Below are 20264 nucleotides of genomic sequence, written 5' to 3'. Positions count from 1 at the left end.
CCCAAGCAGTCTCACTTAATTGGACGGTTATTCAGTTAGATGTCTCTAATGCGTTCCTTAATGGGAATCTTGATGAAGCGGTTTTCATGAAAAAAAACCCCTGGTTTTCGTGACTCTCAATTTCCCAACCATGTTTGTCAATTATAAAAATCCTTGTATGGACTCAAACAGGCCCCCCCGGATGTGGTACCATCGTCTCACTGATGTTTTATGCCAATTACAATTTATCGGATCCCGGTTTGACACCTCATTATTAGGGGTGGCAACGGTGCGGGGCGGAAACAGTATTGCATTTCCCATACCCTCCCCAATTGTTACGGTAACGGTTTCAGGGAATCCCCATTAAATGATTCAGGGAATTTTTTCATCCTCGTCCCCTTTCCATACAGATCCCCACGGGTAACGGGGATTCCCCATACCCAATAAAACAATACTTATATTATACAAAAAAAATTAATTTAATATTTAAGAAAAATATAAAAAAAACCATATTTCAGTAACCAGCAATTGCTGGTTACGGAAATTCTGTAACCAGAAATTGCTGGTTACGGAAATTTTGTAACCATCAATTGATGGTTACTGTAACAGAAACCGGCAATTGCTGGTTACAGAAAATCTGTAATATGTTACAGTATGTAATTAGCCAAAAAAAAAATACATGCCCAAATTTAAATACATATAATTATGTAAGAAGTTAAAATATAAGAACTTAATGTTAGAAATTCAATACAATATAAATTGAAATAACAAGTAATTTATTTTGATACATTCATATAAAAATAATAGTTAGAAATTAAATTTAATAATTTTATTCGGGGATTTTTCGGAGATCCCTACAGAAATTTATACGGTAACAGGGTGGGGATCCCCACGGGGCGGATATAGCAATCCCCGTCCCCATCCCCATTTAGGTTTCTGACAAAAAAAATTCCTCGTCCCCATCCCCATCTCCAATTTTTATGGTTATTCCCCATCCTCATCAGTTCGGCTACCCGCGATTTTCGGATAATCCCCTCCCCATTGCCACCTCTACTCATTGTTTTTCTACATGTATGAGCATGTCACTATTTTTTATCTTATTTATGTGGACAACATTATTCTTATTGGCTCTCATGTTGCTACCGCTTAGTCGTTGGTCTAACAGTTTCAAAGTGAATTTGCCTTATGTAATCTTGGTAAAATGAAGTACTTTCTTAGTATTGGAGCTACTTTGTCACCTAAAGGTCTTCGTCTGCACCAGTCAAAATACATTGATGAGGTTTTACAAAAGGCCAAAATGACCACTTGTTCGGGCGTTGCCACACCCATATGTACTAAAGAAAAATTTCAGTTTACTCTCGGTGATCCCTTCAGTGATCCTACATTGTATCGCAGTGTTATTGGTAGTCTGCAGTATTTGGCATTTACACGGCCTGATATTTCCTTCTTAGTCAATCGACTAGCTCAGTTCATGAATGCTCCCACTGTGGTTCATTGGGAAGGAGTGAAACTTATTCTTCGGTATCTGCAGCAAACAAAGTCTCATGGGTTGTTCTTTCATCGTGACTCTCCGTTGTTACTTCATGGTTTCACTGATGCTAATTGGGCTAGCAATCTTGATAACAGGAAGTTCACCACGGGTTATGCCATCTATCTTGGTCGAAGTTTAATTTCCTGAACATCCAAGAAACAACAGTCTGTTGCGCGCTCTTCTACTGAGGCTGAGTATGGTGCTCTTGCTACCGATGCCTCTGAAATTGAATGGTTTTAGATTGTGTTACATGAACTTGGTTATCGCCTCTCTCGGTCACCACATCTGTTATATGATAATCTATCGGCAACCTATCTCACCCTTAATCCCATTTTCCATTATCGCAGCAATCATATTGAGGTTGATTTCTTTTTTGTCTGTGATCGTGTGTCTAAACGTCTTCTTCAAGTTCAGTATATTCCTACACTTGAGCAAGTCGCAGATGTCCTCACAAAGCCTTTATCTAAAGAGCGATTTTGTGCTTTGCGGTCCAAGTTGAGCATTTGTGCCTCCCCTCCTCAACTTGAGGGCGGGTGATAGAATAATTATGTAGGTACTAATTGTGTAATTATACATCTAGGGTTAGCTTATACCTATACTTGTGTAGGGGTGAGCAAAAAGTCCAATAACTGATGACTTAACCGATAACCGAACTGAAATTCTTATTTGGTTCGGTTATTTTAATAATTTGGTTCGGTTCGGTTATTCCAGAAAAAAATATTGGTTTAACCGAAAACCAAACTAAATATACATTTAAATAAACATAATATAATTTTACTTATTTATTTGTATTTCATACTTTAATTTGTACAAAAAAATCCCAAAATTTTAGTTTTAAACATTATTGAATTAATTTGTAATATATAAGGTATTTGGTTAATTGAATTTGAATTTGAAATTGCAAATTCTAAATTAATGAAGCTCAAATTTCATAATTTATAACATTTTAAATATTTAAATTAAAAATATAAAAATTTCGGTTATTTGGTTGGTAACCGAACCGAACTAAAAAATTTCAGTTCGGTCAACTTCGATTATTTTACTTATTTGGTACGGTTCGGATTTTAAAATTATACAAAATTTGATTCGGTTATAACCGAACCGAACCGATGCTCACCCTAACTTGTGTACATATACTCCACTTATACTTTAATACAAAGCCAATGTTGCCCATTATTCTACAATTTGACCCCTTCAATTAACACTTCAAAGTCAATCCTTTTCCTATTCTTATTTGCCTTTTGAAGTCAATACTTTTTCTATTCTTATTTGTCTTTTTATTTCAAAAGGAAGAGTTTCAAGTAATTGGTTAATGACCTATGGTTGCCTTTTACACCTGAAAAGTAGTCTTTTGAATGAACCTTTGCTTTTTTGGAAAAACATATTTTTCCAACAGCAACGACAAACAGTTGGTCAGAACCTAAGGACTTAAACTATTAAAATCATGAATTAGGTCCTTAAACTAAGTTAAAACCATCAATTAGGTCCTAAAATCATGAATTAGGTCCTAAAATTGGATGACTATTTGACATCTGTATTGGCTCAAAATGGGTTTGGAGAACTGAAACTGTTCAATAATGATTTTCGATGAGGATTCAATTAATGATTTTGCTTAATTTAGGGACATAATTGATGATTTTGATAGTTTAAAATCTTAATTGACTTTTGAAGTTTTAGTTTGGAAACCCAAATGGATGTTATGCCTTACTTAAATCCACGATTTTGATTTGTCAAAAGAAAAGAAAATGTTTTTACGAGGCAAGGTGCACCGCCAACTATAACAAGATGGTTATTAGGGTAAATTATAAAATTGGTGCAATTCGAAGGCCCGTTCACATATTTAGACTCATTACACCATCCATTATATATCTATACTATTTCAGTATGGACTTTTCCAAAATATATCTTTCATATATATAATATTTAGTCATTTCTTCTTCCTCCTCTTCCTTCTTTCTTTCTTTCTCTCTTTTTCAATCCTTTGCAATCCTTCAATTTCATAAATCAATCCAAGATCCAAACTCTTCATGTAAGTATTTTATAGATTTTACATCCCAAAATTACTTTGCACATGATAGTTTTGTGTATTTTAAGTAAAATTTTATCATATCGTATGTAGCAACGTTTATCCGATCACTTCGCAGTTTATAATTTTGCTTCGCAGAATCGTAAACTACAAATCTATAATATCAAAAAATAGGGTCCGCAGTTCGCATAACCACGAAGAACTGCGACTCTGCAGTTGTATCATTACTTCATGGTTATATGAAATGCGAAGCACATTTCTTGGCATTTTCCCTCTTGTCTATATTATTGTTTGACAATGTGTTTGTTTTTTTTAACAGTAGCAGTATGTCAACCGACCATTTTTTGTTTGTGATCATGTGGAACAGCCAATAGACAACCATGGGAAAAACCATGACATACGAGGAGGTGAATTGAAGTTGCTTCAACTTTTAACACAAATCAACTTCAAAATTTCACAAGAGAGTATACACTTTTGCACCAAACTGCATATATATTTACTAAGGCTTTCTAATGGAGGACATCAGTTTCTCCTTCACAAATTGATGCTTTTGGACCGGCCAACATCAACTTGAGGGCATATCAGTGTGTACAGCTATATATTAATAATAGACAAATATAATTACTACTGTAAATTAATTGTTTGTGCAATTAGATGGTAGATGAGCTCTCCTTTATTAACCTTCCTTATTTAGCTCCTAAATCTTTTGCAATCAATGTTCATTTTTTCTAGCAGTCATGTTGTATAAATAGGTTAAAACTTTCAATAATAAGTCAGATTTCTTCTCTCTAAAAACTGAATTCAAATTCTATCTCTCTAAAATTGTTATCACGGTCACCGAATTTCGAGGGAACATCGATATCGGAGCAGAGGCTACCTGCTGGAATAGGCAGTGACATGAACAGTGAAGCTAAACAAACCGAGAAATTCTGCACTCAAGAGAAGAGAAAACAAATTCTGAATTCTGAAATCTTAATTCAGAAACCCAAAACAAATGTAAATACATGGTATTCCATGTAAAGTAAGAGACAACATAAAAATATTTTAATTGAAGAAAAATGCCCACATATATATACATCAAGGATATAACCTATACAACTGTAGACGGCAAACAAACTCATACCCAACACACTCAACAATGAGAATAAGATTGATCTTTCTCATTCAAATTTTGTCTATTTCATGACAAGCCAAAATTAAATGGTATACATATAATACATTCGAACTATCTTATAAAAGTAAGGCAAAAAGAACAAAAAGGGAAAACATTTCCATTAGAAGTATAAGCAAATTCCATTCGAACTTTCTCATGGCAAAGTACAGGATCATTCTGCATAATTTACAAGTTTGAACTAGATTACGGAAACAAATAATAGCAGCTCACAGAAATTGTACAAAAAAAAGAAAAGCTACTATATCTCTCTAATGGTAACAGCTATACATTAAATTATACTACTGTCTACCTCTTTGATTCAATTTCTCTCACACTTTGCACTATGTCCTCAATGTTTCTTGATAGCCGATGCGAATGATCCTCCATATCTCTCAACACTATATCTAACTGTTCTTGATAAGCTGCAGATCGCTTTCGCTCTCGTTGCAGCTCAGCAGTCAGTTCCCGTATCTTGACATCTTTCTCATCCTACAAAATACACAACACGTACCATATGGTAAAAGATAACTGTATCAACGCAGGTGCCAAAAATGCATACAAGCTATATTCACACTGAAAATTAAAGAAAATAAATAAGCTAGATGGATTTAGTAGGAAATCTAGATGTTGTATTTTATCATCCTCAAGTTCAAAGGTTAAAGGAGATTTTCACAACTAAATTACTGATTTATTATCAACCATATATATACTGAAAACACCATGTCGCATGAACCTGGAAATCTCCATTTAAATTCTAACTCAAACTCTTCCGTCCTCAGCGATTCAACAGCAAAGAATGGCACACTTTAGGCTCCATCTGTCTTTGTTACTTTGGGTTACACGCATATAGGGAAATGGGGATCAAGGTGCGGAATGCTGTCCAAACAAGGTACAACTTGTACCAAAATAAACCAACTTCCTCCTAATCCAACAAAATTTTTATTTTTGATAACAATTTCTTTGGCTAACCTATCTCTAATCCAAATTTTATTGTTAATGACATAAATTTCCAGAAGTAATCCAGCCGAACATCCCAGGTTAGTCCTTGCTAAAGCATATACATGGCCTGGCCCAAAGATGTTCCCGCGGCCTGATATGGTAACAATTTCTGCCTGAGTTTACTTGGGGGAAAAAAAAGCTTATGGCATAAGTTGACAAAGGAAAACCGAAAAGCTACAGCAACAGCAAGCATAAGCAAGGGTTGCACCACAGGGAAAATGAAAGTAGAGACTGATTTAGGGCGACAAAAGGCAATTCCAGGCTAGTTGTACCACAGAAAGCATGGTTCACTCAAAGAAGGCTGGCTATGTTCAAGCTTACCCCAACATTCAGTAAAAGTGATTAGAGGATATAGCCTTCAGACACTCTCTGTGACAATAACTACTCACTCCGATGAAATGGAGATCACTTGCATACTAACTACAAACCTTCCCCTAAGTGCCATTTGTCTTTTCACCTCAAGAGCGTCTATCATCAGCATCAGTAGCATGATGTTTTTCCACAGACAAAGCATGCGAAACTTTAAAATGAACCCGCTAACAAAATAAACCAGTTAAAATAATCTATAAGCAAATTAAAAGATCTCAACTCAAATAAAGCATTCAATCAAATTAACTCATCCAAGAAAACAAAGCAATCAAAATTACTCGTAAGGTTAGATTTATATCACAAGAGAACAGTTGCACATTTGATAAAAATAGTGAGCCTAACATTAGAACTTAATAAACAATTATCGTGGCTTTAGATGCTAGTTAATGACAATTAAGCTACTACAAAGCAAACTCGATAAAAAAAATAAAATAATAATAAAAAGTAAGGGAATGAATTCGTTCAACGAAATTGTAGTTCTTGTATGAAGATAATTACTCACTGGTGTTTGAGATAAAAGAACACTTCGTCGACCATTAGAAGGTATAGCTACCAGTGGATGATTGTGATCCTTTACAAATCTTGTTGCAACCCATTTTCCTGTTTTCTCTTTCTTCACCACTATCATGGCCTTGCATCCTTCTCGTGTTATTGCTCGGGGCTTCCTATTTTCACTTCTTCTAGGCCTCAACTTGCGGAATCCTTCTTTATTACACACAAGCCTGCGCCAAACAACTTTCCCGTCGCGCATTGACCTTCGAAAGGCATCAACACGCATTATGAAGCCTAAATGTGTTGCATATGCGTCGTAGAAGACCTTAGCAGCCTCTTCTGATTCAAACTCCATTCCAACAAATGGTTCTATAACGGAACTTTCTTCAGTTGTTATCTCTTTACCATTAGAATTCTCCATAATGTTACTCATGTCCCCATCCTCACTTATAGAAGAAGGGTGTTCATCCACTATCAAAAGATATAGCACACACTTTAGTTAATTCAAATGCAATTGCAAACACTATAAAAAAAAAAAAGGGCGGCCCGGTCGCATTACACGTCCCCGCTGAGCGAGGGTCCGGGGAGGGGTCCCACCACAAGGGTGTATTGGGGGCAATTGCAAACACTATAGAAGAAAAAAATAACACTACTACCGGTATTGTAAATTACATCAAGTTTAAATGATTGCACAAATTGTCCTGGAAATCATTTACATTAAGATGCTTAATATGATCAAGTTATAGCAGTGTGTTAGCTGTTTCAAGCTGATGTTTAGAATCTGATTTCATAACCCATCAACAATGAACTCATTTTAGAGCACATTGACATACTAACTCCAAAAATCTATTGTTGCATCTAAGAAAACCATAGGTCTGACCAGCACAACATACATGTTTTAAATGCATGCCACCAAAAATTGTATAGAAATCTCAAATGTTCATCAATAAGGAGGATCCAAGTTCTAATTTTGATTAAAAGAATTGCAAAAATCGAACTCAAGCATGTTGCAGACCTCAAATTTTGATATTGTTAGAAACAGAAGCTATATAATTCATAGTTATAGAAATCCAAGTTAGGCACATTTATCTCAAAACTGTGCTCCCATTAAATAAGATATTCAAACAATAAAATTGAAAAGCATATCTAATAAAAGGGAGCGAATCCTGGATTAAACAGATTTTGTCAGTTGCCCAAACAGCAGCTTAATTACTAGATTTTTTGTGTTAATTAAAATAGTTAAGTAGGCAGCCAAAGCCCAAGAACCATACGACATAAACGAACAAAAAAATATTAGGAAAAAATTGACTCTTCTATTCTCCTTAATTGAGCCATAAACACAAAACAAGAAGTCAAAAAAGAAACGAAGGATTGACACAGAGTGTCAAATATACTCACTTTGAACTAAGAGGGCGATAGCAGGAGGATTGGGTTTGTAGATGATAAAAAAAAAAGCTTGTGTTGGGGTTCTCAAACTTTGTTTCTTCAGTTCGGGAATGCAAGAGACAACTGAGACTCGGTGAAAGTGGAAGAACCAATGGTGCGGCGGTGGCGAATGGCGACTGGTGGGAGAGACGATGGAAGGATCTTCTGCTTTCGGGTACAGAACAGTTTTGAGTTCACACGAATAAAAAGATGCCATCTGGACAACCCCTCCTATAATATAATTAAGTAAATTACACTCATGGCACTCAAATTCGTCCTTATTAACTTTAAGGCTGCTTAACTTTAAAATATTACATAAATGTCACCCAACTTAACTCTAAACTAATATTAAAATTTAAACAAAATTGTACCCAAACTCAACCCTTCAAAAAATGATAATGTATATTCTCTTTTGGCATGCATCAAAATCGCCCAATTTTTCGAGAATTATGCCCTTGGATTGGCCTTTCCTTCCAAATAGCTGTCGGTTGAGGAATCTTTGATGCTAAGGAGGACGACACTACGGCTTGTGCTACCTGTTTTTTCAGCTACTGCTCCAGCTTCAGCTCTCACCAGTTCTTGGGTTCATCATTTATTGGGTAGGATTGGTTCCTTTTCTCATTTCTATACTCGTGATTCCGACTCTAGAAAAGTGAGTGTTAATATTGAATCTGGGTTTGACAATATCGTTGCTTGTTATGATCAGTTTCTTCATATGAATCCGCCTCCTCCTGTTGTTGAATTCAATAAATTATTGTCTTCTCTAGTCCGAATGAAGCATTTTGAGACTGTGATTGCTTTGTTCAAACAAATGGAATGGGCTGGAATTACGCCTGATGCTTATACTGCTAGTATTTTGATTAATTGCTTCTGCCAGTTAGATCATGTGGATTTTGGATACTCTGTACTGGCGAAATTTTCCAAACTTGGTTTTCAGCTTAACATTGTTATGTTTGATACTTTGATTAATGGATTATGTAGGGAGAGTAGGATTTCTGAAGCAGTAGATTTTGTTGATCACATAGTGGCACTAGGATATCAACCTGATGTGTATACTTATACTACGATTTTGAATGGATTGTGTAGAGTTGGAAAAATCAATGTGGCAATTGATCTGCTTGACAAAATGGCTGAGAGGAGTTGTGAACCTGATGCCTATACATATCATGTGATTGTTAATGCGCTATGTAAAATTGGAAAAATCAATGAGGCGCTCGATTTGTTTGAAAAAATGGATGACAGAGGTTGTAAACCTAATGTGGTGGCATATAATACCATCATCGATTGCCTTTGTAAGTATAGTCAGATTACTGAAGCATTGGAACTCTTCATAAAGATTAAGCATGAAGGCATTTTTCCTACTGCTGTGACTTACAATTCTTTATTTCATGGTCTGTGCAAATTGGGCTGCTGGAACGAAGCTTTGGCGTTGCTCAACGAAATGGCGTATAGTAATGTAGCACCAAATATAGTTACTTACAATATATTAGTTGATCAACTTTGTAAACAAGGAATGGTGAAAAAGGCTCGATGCTATGTTGGAATGATTATTCGAAGGTGTGTAGAGCTTAATGTCATCACCTACAATTCATTAATGAATGGATATTGTTTGCATAATCAAATGTATCAAGCTAGGAAAGTGTTCGATGTGATGGTAAGTAAGGGTTGTAGTCCTAATGTTTGTAGTTATAATATCTTGCTTAATTGCTATTGTAAGAACAAAAGGATAAACGAGGCAAAGCAGTTTCTTGAGGATATGATTCTTAAAGGTTTAATTCCTAACAGTTATAGTTATAACTCTCTTATACATGGCTTATGCCATGCAGGAAACCCTTGGGCAGCATTGGAGCTTTTCAAGAATTTGTGTGCATGTGGCTATCCTCAAGACATAGTAACTTATGGGACTTTGCTTGGTGGCTTTTGTAAACATGGGCGTCTTGATGTTGCATTAAACTTATTTCGTGATATGCAAAGAAGCATGTTGAAGCCTAATTGTGTTATTTATAATATCCTTATTGATTACATGTGCAAAGCTGGAAGGCTTGAAGATGCGGAGGTATTATTTTCTAGACTTACTGATGAAGGATTGCAGCCTAATGTTAATACATACACTATAATAATTGGCGGACTTTGCAACAAAGGATTGTTGAATAAAGCATATGACGTCTTCAGGAAAATGGAAGACTATGGTTGCTCACCAGATAGTGCCTCCTATAATGTGATTGTCCAAGGATTTCTCCAGCGCAAGAATTTGCAATGGGCAGTTGAACTTATTCAGGAAATGTTTCACAAGGGCTTCTCTGTGGATAATACCACAGCAGCCTTGATAGAGTATTATATTATCCAGTGAATTTTGAAGAGTTAAAAACTCATCTTGGAAGCTTTTCAAGGTAATATAGAGTGAAAATTTCAATTTTAACCCTATTTACAAAATGTTTACCAGTTCATCTCAATTAGATTTCAGTATCAAAACATACTACAAAGAGAAGCGCATCAACTTAGATGGAATATTTGTATTTCTAACATTGCTCAAGTTTTGTAATGTGATACATTAAAACTATGCTAAAGATAGAATTGAAAAATCAGAGTATGAATGGACGTCTTCTATTGTATCAAAAATATTGGAATGAAGGCAAATTTTCAGGTAGTTTGAAACGTTAATTTAATTTGATGAGGTCTTTGTTTCCTTTCATAAGATTCTTAATATGAATTCACTAGCTTTTGTAGTTGAATTTAATTCATTGTTATATGCACTTGTTAGGATGAAACATGTTGAGACTCTGATTTCTTTGTTGAATCAGATAGAAAAGTGGGAATTTCCTTGGATGTTTGCAAGAAAAGTAACTTCTAAGACTAGGTGACACGAACAGCACAGGCCTCAACAGAAGAAGGGTTGCTAGGACTTGCTGCATCCCTTAACAAACGAGCTTGCATAGCCCTCTGGCATTAACTCATCCAAATGTTTTTTTTCTCAAGATGGCAAGTAGGTAATTACATGCATATACAAAATACAGTTTGTCTTTTACCCTCCTTAAGTTGGTCTATGTCATCATGTCAGAATAATAGAATTGGCTACAATGCAGGCTCTCTTAATAGCAACTAGCATGATCTCCTCCATCTTTTCGCCTCATTCAGGTATCCTACACTGTGATCCTTCTATGTGCTTATATGTGCATTTCAAAAGCGTGCACTTATTCTTACAAGTCAACTTGTTACTGAACTCTGGGAGTAACATCACCTTGTCGCTCCTGCTGGTCGACTTGGATATAATGAACAGGGTGGGTATCTCTTCTAATTTTAAGAGCACAATTGATCAAATAATAAGCCAATATTCAGTGTATGAGAAGTTTGCAAAGCAACGATGCTGGTTAAAATGGAGAAATCTGGAAAACAGGTTGTTACAAAATTTAAGAGGACAATAATTATCCTTAGCTTGTTATAGGCTGAAGGACTCAGTACAGTGGTCGGTATCTTCACCCTACATCTTTTCTATAGCCTTTTAATTCTTTTTAACAAATATATTTAAGGTTGCAGATGATCATTTGTTTTTAAATCATTCAATTGCTATGCCAGTGGATAGTGAACACCAGAAAAGACTATCCTGATAAAAAGGTTCCTTTTCTTTAGAAATAGTATTTTTAATAAATTTGTTTCGCTAAATTTATGTGATTTTAGAACTCCAAAGGTGAGTTCCACCTGAAGTGCAAGTGCACCTCTTGTTACCTTCCATAAAATGCTTGGACTAACTAGTTATTGAAGGCCAGAATGGTGTATATGTTCTCTCTTATAATAGTGAATTAAATGGCACGATTAATTAAAACTTGTGACGGGTATCTTCAAAATATGGCATTAGCTTCCATAGAGAACAGGCTGCTTTTGCAGAAGCATAGATGAACTATTTTATAAGGTCATACAGGTCAAAGTTTCGCAGTTACTGGTCTGTGTTTTCTTAGAACTGTATTATGCTCTAGGTAGCCTCACATTTAAAGTTGTGAAGTATGTGTTATTTTTTTGTGTCAGAGATTAATATAAGATATATGATTGAGCCTTAACTATAAGCTTGAGTTTTTAGTTCAATTGGTTTCATGACATGGTATCAGAGCTTCTTGGACCAAACGGTTGAGGGTTCGAGTCCTGGCAACCTAACTAATTTGTGGAATTAAAAACACATGGCAGGAGCGTGTGGGGGTGTGTCAGAGATTAATATAAGATATATGATTGAGCCTTAACTATAAGCTTGAGTTTTTAGTTCAATTGGTTTCATGACATTTTGATGTGCTAAAAGAAACATTTTTATGAATAAAGTACCATTGATAAACTGCATTGGCTTTTATATGAAGGAACAGGAAACCTACATGGTTGCCTTGGATTTGCTCTTATATAGATTTATTCCAGTATGCTGTTCCTCCAGACAGATAGATAAACATCTCCATCATAAGTAAGCTTAAACTCCTCTTCATCTCTTATGCCTTGTTCTTTTGTCATTTTTTCTTGTTTATGTAAACGTAGGTCCTTATTTATACCTATTCAATTGCTCTTGGACCACTCTGTTTCAATCTTGTTAGTATGTTCATGCAGCAAAGGAAAAATAAATGTTACATCTACTTCAATGTGGGTAACCATTTTCTGACACAGATTTTTGCTTTAGCGTCTCCAGTTTTATGAACATATCATGATATCATGGAATGTGGGTGACAATCTAGTGACACATTTATCCTAAGGCCGCATAATGATTCAAGGGTGATGTATTATTTGGTCTATAAACCGAAACTGATAGCATTCGAGATTATGCAGGATTATACACAGAAAGATCTTTTTCTATTTTTTATTTTTTTGCTGCCTTTGACCCTATGTCTCTTATCCTTAGTTTCTCCACTAGAAGGTTTTTTTCTGAAAACTCCATTTATTGTGGTGCGGATGGCAGGGAGTCTTTAACTACAAGCATGTAGTGATGGTAAGCAGAACATCCATTAAAGGATGCAATCCTTCTTCAACATTAAGTGGGAAATTACAGGCATTAAAGATGCAATAATCTCGAATGACTTTGTTTGATGAAGTAGAAGATTTGTTTATATAGGGTAGAAGCGAATGATGTGTGTAAATGGGGTCCTTCTTGGTGTTTGTGAAAGTGCTGGTATAGTTTGAGTCTTCACGAAACTGATTTTGGCGGGTTTAAATTTGTACTTTGTTAATTCCATTACTTATTGGTTATGATTTATGATAATTTTGAGACTAAGGCCCGTGGAAAATATTGTGCAGGAAAATATTTTCCGAGAAAGGCTGTCATGCAATGTTAAGACTAGCTTTAAGGGATGGACATAAGTGGGTTGTCACCAAATTTGTGAAAGAATATAATCACACATTAATGTCCCCCAGTAAAGTGCCTTGGCGAGGATCTGCAAAACATCTGGTCAGTGAGGTGTGTATCTTTCTCATCATAGACATATAGATGTTCTAATTGTTCATACTTGTCTGTCTTTGAATACCTAAATATCCGAGTTCCTCATGTCCATGGGGTTTTCAGATGACAAATCACAGGCAAAAACCATCTAATCCATATTTATGTAGTTGACATTTTCTCTAGTGTTGCTCTAACATCCTCACTCACCAGAAAATTGTGTGTTATTCAGGATGAGGACAACAGAATACGAGAACTGATGATTGAGCTTAATAATGAGAGGCAAAGATGTAAGCGCAAGTGTGTTGTTTACCAGGAGCAATTGCATATGTTGTTGGCATATATTGAGGAACATACTAATCACTTGTCTAGTGAAGTTGAGAATGTTGTTAACAATTTGAAAGAGGTTGAAAATGAGCAGCAGGAGGATTCAGATTGCAAATAAGTTAAATAGTAGTTGTGTACATTTGAGGGCGAGCCTTGGCTCAACGGTAAGTGACTGAGAGGTCACGGGTTCGAGTCTTAGGAGCGGCCTCTTGCTAAAAAAAATGGCAGGGGAAGGCTGGCTCCCAGTACACCCTTGTGGTGGGATCTCTCCCCGGACCCTCGCTTAAGCGGGGATGCGTAATGCACCGGGCCGCCCTTTAGTAGTTGTGTACATTTGTTCTCCCCTATTGTTCAGCTAACTGATTGCTATCTCACTCTTTCTTTTTCTATTTAACTTTAACTTGAATCAACTGTGAATGTCAATACTTTTTAGGTTTCAGATTTGTAGGCCATTTTAATTTTGGAATAAAAGGTCTTCACTTTTATGTAAATTGTCTGTTCTGTCTTCTGGTTGATTCATCGTAGTATAGTGGCATTGCCTTAATGGATGATCATTAACTGCTTGTGCATGTATACTTGTCAAGAAAGAACAATGAGATAGAATGAAAAAGAAGAGACCACGTAGTTGATAAAATTTAATTTGAAATTACAAAAGCAAAAACAATTCACATAATTATAAAGTTAACTGTGACAATAAGATTCATCATTATGAGCATGCAACTATGTACACTTGCATATTCAATTCTAATGGGATTGTTAATGCTTAGGTGATATTGAAGTGTATATTTTATTGTGATTGTTCGCATATATTTTATTGTGATAATTTTAGCAAAGCTTGCTTATTTAGGAAGAAGAGAGAATTTCATAATAAAACATTTTCTTGATTATTGTATATTTTTCATGTTTTTCGTATTTTTTCATGTTTTCGTGTTTTATTTGCGTTTTTCGCATTTTCATGTTTATCGTATTTTTCACTTATTGTCATGTTTTTGTGTTTTAGCATTTTTCGCGTTTTCGTGTTTTTCACGTTTTTAATATTTCATGTTTTATCACTTTTTTGTGTTATTCCTGTTTTGTGTTTTTTTGCGTGTTTGCTTTTTTTGCGTTTTCTTGTTTTTCGTGTTTGTTCACGTTTTCATGTTTTTTGCTTTTTTTTTTTTTTGCATATTCTCGTGTTTGTAACGTTCACTTTATTCGCATTTTTCGTGTTTCGTATTTTTATATTTTTTAACGTTTTACTCATTTTTTTCATTTTTCACGTTTGTTTATAATTTATGATATATATTATGGATTCGCCAAAATTTATAGGATTTGAGAAATTGGCTAAAGAGTAGATTGAAGATTTAATGAAGGGTAATTTTGTAAATTACAAAAATGCAATATTAAAAATATGTTTTTTTTGTTGACGAAATATTAAAAATATGTTATTTCTTGGATAAATCGAATAATAGCTATTCCATGACATGAAAACAAGGAATAGAAATTCCATTGAATAGTTATTCCATCAAAAAAAAAAATTGAACCAAAAAAGGAAATAGCTATCCTTTTAGGAATAGCTATTCTATTCCCCTCTATTTTGCGAACCAAAAAGCCCTCGGAGTTTGAATTTTGATACAAACTCCTCTAAAAATTAGCTCATGAATTACTAAAGTGAAAAATTCAACATGAAAACACAATTACAAAGACAATCAACTTGACACAGTTATTGTTTTTGTCATTTATAATCAATATAATCATATAGAATTAATACATAGACCATATAACATTTTTGACACTCAACTATCCTAATGTGTATGGTCTTTAAATTATAGGTATATAATTAACCATAAACTTTTTGTTTATTTATTTGAGCATATGAATTAAAATAAATCAGAAAAAAAAAACACAAACAAAATTTAACCATCATGCAAAACTAGAAATAAATACTCGTGCTTATTGGCTCAGCTTCACATATATCTCCTCAATATTGATCATATTAGTATCCAGAAAACAAAGAAGTTTCTGGACCAAGATCAATCAATTTAAACTAAAATTGGTCTTTAGTTTTAACTTATGTCTCCTACCTATTCTTTTTCTTTAAAAGAGAAGCAGCACGCAGAAACATTCTATCAACATCATCAAAAGAAGGTGAGTATTCATTATTTTCAGATGACTGCAACTTTTTCGATTCTAAAGCTACTTGGCGCAAGTGCTCCTCAAAATCTTCAGCTTCTCCATTACTTTGAGCAGGAAACTTCTCAAACTCATCCAAATAAAGCGGTCGTTTTGCTCCATCCTGACTTTCTGTTTCAGAGTCTGTCTCAAAAATATCTGATAGGTCTTCCGAGTCCGATACCATACCCAAATCTGTAGCACATTCATCCTCTGAGCATTCCTGTTGCCCATAAAAAATTTCTCTCTTTTCTGAACTCTTCCACGGTATGCTTGTTATGCTCTCACCATTGACACCATTAATGCTGGTCTTAGGGACTTCTTCAACTGGAATAGTTCCAGTTTCAGATTTGGCTCTAGGCTGTGCTCGGAGTAACTCCAGGTCTTGCTCAAGTCTAGGAATATATCTCCTCAGCGCCCGAAGCCCGTCCCTGTACTTTGATTTATCCAAAGCCTGCAGAAAACAATAAGAAAAATAAAAGAAATCAGCAGACAATGACTATTGAAGCATTAAGCTGACTCTGTAAAATTAATGAGCATTCAGACACAAAAAAAAATGTGAGGCTTAATCCAAGCTTAGTCTGTGTTCCATCTGGAAGTGCTCTTTTAGAAATGGTGAATATTTATCAATTGATAAATTTACTTAGTGATAGAGTTCAGGCATAAAACTTAAGTAAAATGCAATTTAGTATTGTATCATGTTAATATGTTGTTTCTTCACTCTGTTGGTTCCTAGAATCATTAATTAAAGATTACAGAAAGAAAAGGGGGAACCTTCTTTCTGGGCAGAGTGACCCTCGGTGACATAATCTCTGTAGGTGGCTGAGAATAGTTCTTGCCTCTATACATGATTATTGTGTCCTCTTCATGAATATCTAGCACGATTCCTCCTGTTAAACGTGCTAACTCAGCAGCAATCTCCTTGACCTCCTCCGGTGTAAATGTCTTCACCACTACCTGAAGGGTTTGGTGTTTCTTCCAGTGCAAGTGCATGTTAAGAATTACACCCTGGTAAATTCCTCTTCTTCCAACCGGCACATAGTTCTTGCTCTTAAGCCCCATCTTCAAGAAGAAGAAGTGCTCTTCTGGGGTCAATATCTCTGGATCATGAGTTGCTTCTGATGATTCTGCAGGTTCAATCTTCTTCAAGGATTGAACAAGCCTTTCCTCTTTATTTCGAGCCTGCAAGAAGAAAAAGAAGATGAATCATAAATATCTTCATCTCCCCAATCAAGAAAAAAAAAAGAACAATATGCTGCTAAAGAATCTAAATAGGAAGGCAATATCTTTTTTGAAGGTCTCAATGAACATGAACTGACCTTTTTCAATTTGTATAAAAGTTTTTCTTCTGCTGTCATTCTTTCATACTCTTTCTTCTTTTTCCACCTGAAGAACTTTAGCCACCTTACAACTGCTCGTTTTCCTTTTAGCTTTTTCCTTTTAACTTTAGCACCACTAGAACCATTAACAACTCCACTTTCCACAGATTGAGTTGATGGCTCCCCAAGTTTGTCAACATGGCTCATTGTTCGCCCAGAGTGAATCCACAGACGCCCAACAAATGCAGGGTTTCCAATGGTATACAATGGCCCCAAAGCAGGTGACTGAGCAAAATCCCTTGCAGATGACATCAATCAAGCTAATACACTGTGAGTTGATCTTGATTGGAATGATGTCCAAAAGAGTTTTAATAGAATTTGAACTGAGGTTCACTGAAAAATATCTGAACATTGTCTTCGCTGTGGTTTCAAAATTCTTGAACGCATGTATAATCTACAGTCCATACCAAAGTAATTTTCTTTTTATTTCCTCTTTTAGAATCATATTATTATTATTAGACATACATCATATAAATAGATTTAGAAGAATGCTCAATATGCATATTATGATAAATAAATTTCCACATTACAAAGCAAAAGAAATTTCAGATAACAATGGGTGACGATGATGGTTATATTTAAATTTTATTCCTGCAGAATTCATATTTCCTCCAGTTCTGCTGTCACAGGAATTGAATCGAAGACTTAACGAGAAAAAGTACACAATACAGACATGGAAACTAAATTTTTAAATTTTAATAAACAAAATAAGACGGCTTTTTACAACTGCAGGTGATAAAGATCTAACCTCCAAATTATGTTAAGGAAGCAAAGTATTGAAAATAGTATTAGTCTAGAAAATACATTAAATCCAAACATCAGGCACTCTAAATTGCCACAAATGGTGTTTAAAAATTTATTTTAAGAACAAATGTTAAAAGTTCCTAAGATGTTTCTGGGGAAAACAGAAAGAAGAAGTTCTGAATCCAGAGAAATGGTATTGGGTGAATGATACTGGGAAGATGTTAAACATTCTGATTAATAAATACTTGACACAAGATGGACAAGGATGGAGGAAAGGAGGACATAAGTTTTGTCTGCACAGTATGCACTGTTAGCCTAAACAATTAGCCAAACAAGTTGCTCATAAATTGAAGACTCCCTAGTCAAATTATCTTCATACCTTATCAAATAAATGGGTAGATTTATTTAATACTAATTAGCTCATAATAAATAATCGCAATTCCATAAGAAAAAAGGAAACACTATTAAGAATCTGAACTAAAAAAGTAAAAAGCAAATACAATCCAAATAGAAGCAAAGCCAAAAGCAACAAAAAGAAAAATTAGCAAAAAAAATCAAGCAAAATAGAGTTACCTTGTTCTATATGGAAATGAATTGGGAAAGAAAGGAATCATAGGCGAAGGAGTAGACACCAAAGTCTTAAGCAGTTGAGATTTGCAAAGCGCCATGGGTGCCCTAGACGCTAAAACCCTCTGCAGCGCCATTTCTATGTTTTTTCAGCCGCCTGAAAACTCTAATTGAAGCTGTATGGCAGTGTCTGTTTTCCGATTCACCACCCTTTCCTTTCAAATTCAGGCTATCCAACATTCAAGAGAGTTTCCAGACAAACGAGCAATGCACGGAGGCAGGGACCGGTCCAGGATTTTTAACTAGTGGGAGCACCTCCTTTTCCTCTTCCTACAGTTTGATGCTCTTAAATATTTATGCCCAAAGGAAGATAACAGTGAACAAGTAATCTCACAGTTGCACAAATCCTTAGAGAGGTCTATAAAACCCTTTAATTTTGAATGGTAATTAACAATTTACTTTATAATTTATAATTGTCTCTGTTTAGAAGTGATACTGATTAAAATTAGAGCAGTGCAACTTAGGAATGATAATAGTAATAGACTAAGAGTATAATCAAATTGGTTATGTTTACATAGAGTAAAATCCCTGCATACATAGTACACATGTTTTTGTTGCTCTGCTTTTGAAATAAATTATTTTAGAAATGGGGGAGGCCAACAATTATTTTAGACGCTCTCTGGAATCGAAGCAAACCTCCGGAGACACCTACCAAACTTCCAATTAAACCCTCCAGAATCGAAACAAAGAAAAAGAATCGAAGCAAACAAAGAAAGAAACAAATTACCTCTGAGAGAAATTAACTCTGGACGGAACATTAACAGTTGATCAAAGGAGGTGAGTGATGAGTGAATTTGGGGATTGAACCTGCGATTACTTCTCCTATCTAGCCATTTAGGAATTGAATTAGGGGTTTGATCGGGTTGCTTTGCTGGGTAGGGTGGGGACTTACTGAATTTAGATTAGGTTTTCGTTTTTCTCTCCCTCAACTTATGAAAACGACGCTGTTCCACTTAGTGGAACGACGTCGTTTTGATTAGCAGGAGAAAAAAATTAAAACGAAAACCTAATCTAAATTCAGCCTTCTTCAACCTTCGGGATGGGGGCAAGTTTGAAAACTCCAAAAATTTGTACCTAGGTATTTTTCAACTTCTGGATCTCAGTATAGATCCGTCCTGCACGGAGGGAGGATGAAAATGAATTTTACCGTGACGGACTCTCAAGTTTAACTGTTCTGTTGTGCAGGAAAATATTATGCAGGAAAATATTTTCTGAATTTTCCAATGTTTGTTTGGTCTGGAAAATAAGTCAAAGGAAAACTTTTTACAAGTCAACTGGAAAACCCTTTGAAAAAAAAAGAAAACGTTTTACCCTTTTGGGAAGCGTAAAACATTTTACGTAAAGCATATCGCGTTGTCTCTCTAAACAGACTTCTAACGCCTCTTCAGTTCTTCGACTACAGAGGTTCCGGCAATCTGTTCTACCGTTGTCTCTCGCTGTCATCTCTCTATCGTTCTTCTCGTTGTCGTCTCTCCACCGTCATCTCTCTATCGTTCTTCTCGCTGTCGTCTCTCCGCCGTTCTTCTTGCAGTCGAAGGTATTTTTTTTGGATTTTCCATGAATGCTTATGATATGATATTATGATTCAATCGTATTTGATTTAGAAAAGAAGATTCTAGTTTTCAGTCGATGAACCTAGAATTAGAATTTAGAAAAAGAAGATT

General features: G+C 35.2%; 3 protein-coding genes across 27 annotated transcripts; 1 reads left to right on the top strand and 2 right to left on the bottom strand.

Moving 5' to 3' along the window:
• Positions 1-4751: 4751 nt before the first annotated feature.
• Positions 4752-8161, bottom strand: LOC136228896 (protein FAR1-RELATED SEQUENCE 1). The gene is made up of 4 exons (XM_066017387.1): positions 7948-8161; positions 6560-7020; positions 5000-5178; positions 4752-4866 (listed from the first exon to the last, which is right to left on the bottom strand). Coding segments are annotated over exons 1-4 (741 nt in total). The 5' UTR covers positions 7949-8161; the 3' UTR covers positions 4752-4766.
• A 195-nt stretch (positions 8162-8356) lies between these two features.
• Positions 8357-14190, top strand: LOC136229455 (pentatricopeptide repeat-containing protein At3g22470, mitochondrial-like). Of its 24 annotated transcripts, none has more exons than XM_066018264.1 (7): positions 8357-10364; positions 10776-10961; positions 11058-11437; positions 11509-11586; positions 12321-12412; positions 13234-13393; positions 13605-14190. In XM_066018264.1, exon 1 carries the CDS (start codon positions 8477-8479, stop codon positions 10322-10324), a length of 1848 nt encoding a protein of 615 aa, XP_065874336.1. In that variant the 5' UTR covers positions 8357-8476; the 3' UTR covers positions 10325-10364; positions 10776-10961; positions 11058-11437; positions 11509-11586; positions 12321-12412; positions 13234-13393; positions 13605-14190. The 24 variants fall into 24 exon arrangements, with proteins under 24 accessions (XP_065874336.1, XP_065874335.1, XP_065874345.1 ...); XM_066018263.1 differs by having other exon boundaries at positions 12315-12412; XM_066018273.1 differs by having other exon boundaries at positions 8357-9266; positions 9396-10364; positions 11058-12412.
• Positions 14191-15590: 1400 nt separating this feature from the next.
• LOC136230483 (uncharacterized CRM domain-containing protein At3g25440, chloroplastic) lies at positions 15591-19489 on the bottom strand. 2 transcript variants are annotated; one of them, XM_066019561.1, is made up of 5 exons: positions 19328-19489; positions 18547-18870; positions 17170-17467; positions 16625-17032; positions 15591-16304 (listed from the first exon to the last, which is right to left on the bottom strand). In XM_066019561.1, the coding sequence occupies exons 2-5, from the start codon at positions 18675-18677 to the stop codon at positions 15759-15761; spliced, it is 1383 nt and encodes a 460-aa protein (XP_065875633.1). In that variant the 5' UTR covers positions 18678-18870; positions 19328-19489; the 3' UTR covers positions 15591-15758. The 2 variants fall into 2 exon arrangements, with proteins under 2 accessions (XP_065875633.1, XP_065875634.1); XM_066019562.1 differs by lacking the exon at positions 19328-19489 and having other exon boundaries at positions 17170-17489; positions 18547-18685.
• Between the last annotated feature and the right edge of the window lie 775 nt (positions 19490-20264).

The sequence above is a fragment of the Euphorbia lathyris genome, chromosome 5 (genome assembly GCF_963576675.1).
Source record: "Euphorbia lathyris chromosome 5, ddEupLath1.1, whole genome shotgun sequence".
Lineage (NCBI taxonomy): Eukaryota > Viridiplantae > Streptophyta > Magnoliopsida > Malpighiales > Euphorbiaceae > Euphorbia > Euphorbia lathyris.
Note: the sequence above shows the minus strand (reverse complement) of the source record. Positions and strands in the feature narration are given on the sequence as shown.